General features: G+C 40.5%; 1 protein-coding gene across 2 annotated transcripts in view; it reads left to right on the forward strand.

Moving 5' to 3' along the window:
- ccser1 (coiled-coil serine-rich protein 1) overlaps positions 1–7,183 on the forward strand; it is a 107,913-nt gene extending 100,730 nt beyond the window's left edge. For both annotated transcript variants that reach the window (XM_079686429.1, XM_079686428.1), the window contains exon 11: positions 1,964–7,183. In XM_079686429.1, the coding sequence (XP_079542555.1) occupies positions 1,964–2,767 (804 nt within the window). In that variant the 3' untranslated portion in view covers positions 2,768–7,183. The remainder of the gene's footprint in view (positions 1–1,963) is intronic.
- Positions 7,184–8,703: the final 1,520 nt, after the last annotated feature.

Consider the following 8,703-nt stretch of genomic DNA (forward strand, 5'->3'; position numbering starts at 1 on the left):
TCCAACCGCATAGTGTAATTAGTGCTACTCTGTTTTGACTGCAGGAAAATTAATACTTTATTAAATATAATTTGTCCATGCAATTACGCATTAATGGTGTGTACCATGTACAAAAGGGATTTGATTATTTTTTCTTATGACCCAACATGTACTCCAATTTCTGGCAGTACAGAAAGTACTGATCTGTGCACCAGAAAAACACAAGGAGCCTCCAAGGTGTTAGTATATGTTGCATCCTGTGATGTAGATTGACACCTGTAGCACCCACTAGAGGTGTCATCCAGACAGAAATAGGAGTCATGTAACACAGCCGATACGGCACAATTCAAGCAGAAAGTACAATACAATTACTGCTTCTCTGGAGTGTTGATGCAGGTCCACACTGGGGAAATATGACAGGGGTATATGTTGACAAAATGACCAATGTCAACTCGCAAAGGCGTGTGTGGCCTTTGATTGATAGATCGGATTTCATACCTCACCAAAGGATAAGTTGGGATGATTTAGACTCCCCCTCTTTAATTTAATTTCAGCTTTATTGTAATATGAATGAGAACCTCTGTATTGAATGAGCATGCCACGGTTATACTGTACTTAATAATTTTGCTGTTTGCGACTTCATACACAAAATCATTTTGGGGACAATTTTAACAAAGTGATAACATTAGTTTTAATTTGAATTTGAGTGCACAAACACATGAAAACATGATCCCATTCATGCACAAACAAACACATGGACATCTTAATAAATGCATGCATGTATATGCACTATACACAGACATGCATATTGACACCCATCTTGCATACAGTATGTGCACATACACAGTTACACACAAGCTCACCCATACGCACACAAGAAAACACACACAGTCACTGTGTCGGCAAATGTCAACGCAGCTTACTCTCCCATGACGTTCAGTGTCGGATCAGATTGTGCTACTTTAGTGAACAGTACATTGGTCCCACGGGTTGCTTGGTGATTTTGTGTGTGTGTGTGTGTGTGTGTGTGTGTGTGTGTGTGTGTGTGTGTGTGTGTGTGTGTGTGTGTGTGTGTGTGTGTGTGTGTGTGTGTGTGTGTGTGTGTGTGTGTGTGTGTGTGTGTGTGTGTGTGTGTGTGTGTGTGTGTGTGTGTGTGTGTGTGTGTGTGTGTGTGTGTGTGTGTGTGTGTGTGTGTGTGTGGTTAGAGAGAGAGGAAAATAGAAGGAGAACCATGATGAGATCTGTTGCATAAGGAGATGCAGTGGACTGTGAAAGAGAACAGGTGGCTCCTGTTTCTGCCATCTAGCTTTATGTGCCATCTTCCCCAATAGTATGTTTGTGTCTTAGTGAGCGAGGGACAGAGAGAGATCTATAGCTTCTGAAGCAGGGATGTTTGCATACCTGCACATCTTCAGTCATTTGCATTTGTTACACTGCCCTGTGTGTGTGTGTGTGTGTGTGTGTGTGTGTGTGTGTGTGTGTGTGTGTGTGTGTGTGTGTGTGTGTGTGTGTGTGTGTGTGTGTGTGTGTGTGTGTGTGTGTGTGTGTGTGTGTGTGTGTGTGTGTGTGTGTGTGTGTGTGTGTGTGTGTGTGTGTGTGTGTGTGTGTGTGTGTGTGTGTGTGTGTGTGTGTGTGTGTGTGTGTGTGTGTGTGTGTGTGTGTGTGTGTGTGTGTGTGTGTTTGTGCTTTCGTGAGCAGGGTTCCGGTTGGTTTAGAAACAATTAGAACAAGCTGCAGGAGCCCAGAGATATCGTTCTCCAAATGTCACCCAATTATCAATCTATACTGAACACTCAACTGTTCTGTCTCATGCTGCCTTCCTGTCTGTCTGTCTCTACCTTTCTGTGTCTCTGCACACTCTTCTTTTCAGTGGATAGTCCATCTAATAGTCCACAGCTCACTCTCACTGACAGACAGAAAGCAGAGTAAATGGTTACGTTTTATTAACATGTTTTTCCTGGTTGTCTCTGTCTTCCTCCCTCAGATCAGTCATCCAGGGCGGTGGTCAGGACTCGGCAGCAGCCTGGCTTCAAGGGACCGAAGGGTAGTGCGGGGTGTGGGGGCAGCGCTCGGAGGGGACCTCTGTAATCAGCACCCCCCCCTCTACTATCCATCTTTGCACAGCCGCCCTCCTGCTTCGGAGAGACACACTGCCTGGGAGGAGCGCCATTGCCAGGGGATCTTGGCACAATCCACAGCCCGTAACCCTGCTACCAATCTGGCTCCAGGCTCCTCCTACTTCTGCACCACTTCTGCAGCGTCGGCCCAAGCTTCACTCACTACTCCAGCTCAACTCCAAGCTTCACATCCGGGCCTAAGTCAAAATCAATGCCCAGGCTCCAGCTTAGCGGCTGCTAATCACACCGCAATTCCATCTCTGTCCTCCAAGCAGCCAGAGGGAGTGTCCTCCTCTTCAGAGTCCTTAACTCTTGGAGGTGGAGTGAGTCTGTCTTGTGGGGCTAGGAAAGGGTCAGGAGAGCACCACCCCACTAGCCATATCCCTCGTGCAGCCGGCTCCAGCGCGTCCTCAAGCCTCCACAGTCTTGTAAGCAGAGGGAGCCCCTCTCCGAGCATCTCATCCTCCATCCAGGCCTCCCCTCCACCTTCTACTCCTTCCCCAGCATCCTCTTCTTCCTCCTCCTCTTCCTCCTCCTCCATGTTTACGGGTCGTTTAGGGCAACCTCCGAGAGGCCCTCTGTCTCTGCACAGCTACAGCCGTAAAAATGTCTTCCTCCAACATTCCCTACAGACTGCCGAACTGCAAGCTCTGACGCAGAGAGACAGTTGAGGGCACAAAAACATTTACATGATCCATATTGACTTTAGTGACAAAATGTGTGTCTTTAGAGAAAAACTGCTGCTACTTTGGTACCAGTTTGCTTGTGTTTCACTGTCCCAATTCCCCCTGAATCATCTTCCACATGCGCTTACAATCATGCTTGTATCACAATCCAGAATTACCCTTTGCTGCCATTTTGTTCTCGGATTTGCTTGATAAAACACACACACACACACACACACACACACACACACACACACACACACACACACACATACACATACACATACACACATACACACACATACACACACATACACACACACACACACACACACACACACACACACGGCTGTGAGTTTGTAAAAAGAGGCACTCACCTGTCTATCAAAACACCCACGTTGTGTCATTCCAACAGTTTAGATGTGCTTACGCCCACTGACACACAAAGTGCAGAGAGACGCACCACTTCTTATCCATGCACTTAGACACAGATTTAGTCTCACACACACTTAGGAATACACACACACAGACACCATTTGTGAAATATTTGCCTCATAAACTGCAGATATAACAGGGTGTTAAAACTAAGTGCAAAGATGAGGTTCGTTTTTGTGTTTTTAAAGATTTGTTGTTATTCTTTTATTTGATGATTTTTTTATTTAAAAGTTGAACCATGTGCTGCTTAATGAATTATGTGACAGGTCATAATTTGCCCTGTTAAGATTATACTCTCACATTGCCAAATTCTTTATCCAATCAGCTTCTCATTTCCCTTGATGTAAGCTGATGGAGGTCCAGAAGAAAATACATGTTTAGATGATCATCCAAATCCATGACCCTGATACTGCATGCTTTTTAAACTGTAAGGAGATTACAGGTGAGCATTTTGTACTGCAACAAAAAAGGGATATGGTTGACTTTGAAAGTCTTTTAATAACGTTTAATTATCAACTCTCTCTCTACTCAGTGTTTTAATAAGGGAATCAATCATGCCGAAACTTGTTAAACAGGAGTGTTTTGAGAGGTAAATGTTTGATGCATTAATAACACATTAGAAGTACTTTTGGCTTAATAATAGACCACTGTTTTTATAGAGTCACAATGTCGCAAAATGTCACATTATATACAGGAGTCAATGTGTATCTGCAATGTTAGATTAGTACAGTACTGACATGTAAAGCTTCCTTTTAATATTAGATAGCAGCCATTTGAATCATTTGGCACTTATAATGACAAAATAACACTGAGTAGCACAAAGTAATTAGCAGTACGGATCATTATCTAACAAAATAAAAACACTTGTGCAAGATTTGGCACAACCAGCATTATGTCTTTTTTGTAAGGTTTTGTAATGAAGCCAGTCAATTCTTCATCAGGGCTTGGTATTGGCCAGGACTACCTACTGGTGCTTTACTAAATGACAGAATCAATATTCATTTTTAGAATAAAAAATGAATATGGTTTCAATAATGGCATTACAGTGAGCTGACATCCTGTTTACAGAGGCAAGTGAGGGAACACATACTGCACAGAAAGTTATTTACTTGATCAAATAATGAAAGAAATAATCAGATTTGACAAACTATACCTTTTAAAAAAGCATCAGCACTGGGTTTCTGGCTGATACCCAGTCCTTATACCAGCCCTCTATTATCTTCCTGGTCTCAGATGTGTTCTTTTGAAAAACTGACCTAACACATAGCATTTGGCATAATAAGGCAGATCCCTATGTTATTTTTGGACAGTATGACTCATGCCTTTGAATAAGATTTACATATATTATAACTGCCATGACCTGCTGAGTTGTATCATTATTTACAATTTGGGAGCATGTGTCAACTTCAGAAATAACAAAACCACCTTTTTTTTAAATGTGAACAACTGGGCGGCAAAACAACCTCTTCACTGTTGAATATATTTCCTCTGCCGAGTAAACTGTCCAACAGCCCTTTTTTCCTCGTATACGTTTTGGGGTAAACAAATCTTCTAATGTCCAGCGGGAGCCGGGAGGCTGCAATGCTGCTAAGTACAGGCCAGGAGTTCAGAAAATGTTAGACTTTATAGAAGTTGTTGCCCTTGCCTGTCTCTAAACATCAGCAGGCTGAAGGGAGGCTGTATAAATGGTGTGTGTGTGTGTGTGTGTGTGTGTGTGTGTGTGTGTGTGTGTGTGTGTGTGTGTGTGTGTGTGTGTGTGTGTGTGTGTGTGTGTGTGTGTGTGTGTGTGTGTGTGTGTGTGTGTGTGTGTGTGTGTGTGTGTGTGTGTGTGTGTGTGTGTGTGTGTGTGTGTGTGTGTGTGTGTGTGTGTGTGTGTGTGTGTGTGTGGTAATGCATACCTCATGAGGCAAGGACCTGATAGAGGTGAAGAAAAGCCCAAATGAAGACAGCTCTGCTCCCACTGGTGGAAACTACTACTCTCCCTCTGGTCTGCTTCACTTGCAAACTATTCCCTCCCTTTTGTATTCTGTCTCTTCTATTTCTGTCTTTATTTCTTCCATTTCTTATTCCCCTTCAACATCTCCCTATACATTTCCCTTGTTCTATCCCCCAGCACCCCAGTCTACTGCATGCAAACTCCTTTTGTTCCTGTCCTCTTACTAAATCGGTTATCTTCCTCTCCCCACTATCATGTCCCAGGTCTCTCCTTCCCTCCTTCTCTTTCCCCTGGTTAGTGTACTAACCCAGGGCTTGTATTGTTATACAGTGTATCTGTAACACACTCTGTGCGGTGGCTCTCAGTCCTGGGCATTGGGGCCTGATTTTCATTCCAGCTGTCTAATCAGGGAGTCATTTTACACCGGGTGAATGCAATTAACTACCTGGTAGTGTAGACGGCCAGCAGTAATGTGGCTCCAGAGGACTTGGACTGTGAGGCGCAGCTGTAATAGGGAACTAAACATTCCTTGCTTGGCTTGTTTACATGTGGAGGATGACGATGCTGTGTTGCTGGCTGACCTCTTGAGAAATACTATTTACATCCCTCGTCAATGCGTGCATCATAATGCTGTTGACACTGTGAAATGTCATAGGGGGTTGTTTGGCTCTGTTTGCACTGGCTACTCAATTTATAATTAAATGTTGTTCTTTTTCAATGTGTTTCCAACAGCTTTGCTCATTTTAGCTGTGTTCATATTGGGAATCCATCAAATGTATGATGATTATGAGACTTGTGATGGCAGTTCACATGTGTCACTGACGTTTTATTAAGACAACAATGCCTGTGTTAATGTAAGAATGAACTCATATTGAACTTCACCGCGTGGGAACTAGGGTCTACAATCATGAAATGGGGCACCTCACAGACCTCAATTCTTCCTCTCACTGAGCAGCATGTTGTGCATTTAAAAACCTACATTTTATTTTTTGGGAAGTTATTTATTGTTTTTTGCCTTACTTGTATTTATTGCCATAGAATCAGTTTCCTTCTTGGCACTAACAGATTTAAAAGTGGTCATGAAATGACAATTATAATAATCATGATGTTATTATAATTTTAATGAATCACATATATACTACTGTCCTAGCTTTTTACATGCTTACTGTAATTACGTTTATTTTTTCTTTACACCTTGCTATAATAATGAAATTGAACTGTAACATTGTACATAATTATTATAACTGTTAATGTTCAATGTTCATCGACACAAACGTTTCGTGCTAAATGACACGTACTGTAAGAATAGCGTCCACATACAGTACACTGTTTGTTGTCACATACAGTAACAGCCTGAAAGAAAAGAAGGGAATTTGCTTTTGTTGAATAATGTCAAATGCAGTCAGAATTCTGAGCTCTTACCAAAGTGCTTGTGGCAAAAATTAATAATCAGAAAATGAATCTTATCAAATTAATATATGTAATTGTAAACTTAGACCCCATGCTCAATTTTTCATGTGCAGTCCAGTTGATTCCTTCCTAGGTGTCGGGTCGCTGGTTCACCTTTTACCCTCTTTGAAAAAACCCAGCCTTTGCATTATGACTATTGTTGCTTCAGGTTTCTTTGAAAGAACATGACTTTGCAAACTTTTGCCTAACTGTGTCAGAAAAGTTGATGATCTATTAAAGCTGCTTTTTCAGTTCAGGCTGAAGTTGTGCGTTTAAGTATATAAAACTGTTGGGTAGATTCATACTGTAATCCTCTGACCGACTAGCCCATAAATGCATTTGGGGTAATCCAGGAATCGAAAGGTCTGTCTTCATATAGCAGATTTTCTTCACTTTACAGATTCCTAATGAGCAGTTTGTGTAGAATTGTTTGACGGGCGTATTCAGGTCTAAAAGCGTTGCAGTGTGTGTTTACCCAAAGTGTTTCTCTTTACTTTGCCAGTTGTTACACTCACTGTTACCATGAATAATGTTTTATCAAAATATTTTTGTCCTCGTCTCTTTATTGTTCATATTTAATATAAATAAATTGCTGGAAACTTTTTGGGAGATTATGATTTGATTGTGAATATTCCATCACTTTTCATTATAAAATAAGGTGTGTCTGTAAAATGACATGGACACTTTGAAGCAATGAAAATGAAAGACGGATTTTGCAGCCACCAAAAGAAGCAGTGAATAATAAAGCGGTGGATCTATGGGACTGAGGCTCCATCTCTCAGGCAGGGTAGATTTCATTGTACAGTTCTCTAAAGAAAGGAATGAATGAAATCAAAGGGTGGAAGTAGAACGAACAACAAAGCGATGAATAAAGAATCTTAAGGGCCATCAATCTAAAAGACTGAGGAAAAGTTTTCCAGCTACATCTCTTGAGTTGACTCTAAAAGGTTGTGCACTGCAGTGTGTGCAGACAGAGGTAACTTTACCTGATTTGACATTAGCCTCCAACTTATTTAGTACATTTTCATTTGGCAGTGGCCACGTGAATGTTTACAAAATCAATTACATTACACATTTCTATGCATGCTTATATGTGTGGGATTTAGACTTTGACTGTTTACCCCTAAGGGAAAATCTGTGCATGTTTCTCATTTCTGGAGTCACTCAATTATCTTTGGTGAGGTAACGAATTTCTGACTAGCAGACATAGAAAAACACACTGGATTAGAAGCCATCAAATTGATAATAACTTGCTGTAATTTATACGACTGAAGGTCAACACATCGGTAAACACACTTCTTATTAACAGAGCTTTGAAGTCGAAAGAGATCAATGAACAGACAGTACGTGTATTTATTCTGTTGATGGGAGCCCTCACTGCAGCTGGAAAATGAACATCTTTGGGGATTTTTATGCAGTCCAAAAAGTCTAGTGCTTAAACATTACATTGATTTGTTGGTACCACTTTACAATAAGACTACACTCTTAAAAAAAATACACCGGCTCTACTTAAATAAATTGAGGTAACAATTTGCGTTGATCTTTTTATGTATTTCCAATTTGATCAATTATTAAATTAATCCGAGTACCATTTATAATCTGATTAACTCAATTAGTTCATTACTACAAACATAATTGCTTTCACCTTTAAAATCTAAATTAAGTTGAACCAACTTAATTTGAATTGTAAAGATGGAGTGATATTAAGTTGCATTTTGTTTAATTTAAGCTATTGTAATGTATTTATTTAAGTCCATACTACTCAAAATGTCCATGCAAATTGTTAACTTAATTTATTATTAGAAACACATTTCTTTGAGACAAAAATAATATACGCATTTAAGTTCAACTTGTCAACAGTATATTTTAAAATGTTCTTTACACAATGACCTTTTTATAATAAATGTTCTCAAACATGAAATAAAAATAAAGGCATGAACCTGCTTCAACGTTTTTAACATCTATTTTGGTAGTTCAGGTTAAGTGTGTATATTAGCCCCATCAGCATCGCACAGGCTCTTGTCGCATCCGAGATTTGAAGGACCTTCAATCACTAATCTTGCATCATTGCTAACTTCCACTTCACCATCCTGGAATAAGTAGATAGAAAATAAATATCAGT

This window comes from Notothenia rossii (genome assembly GCF_949606895.1).
Source record: "Notothenia rossii genome assembly, chromosome: 6".
Taxonomy (NCBI): domain Eukaryota; kingdom Metazoa; phylum Chordata; class Actinopteri; order Perciformes; family Nototheniidae; genus Notothenia; species Notothenia rossii.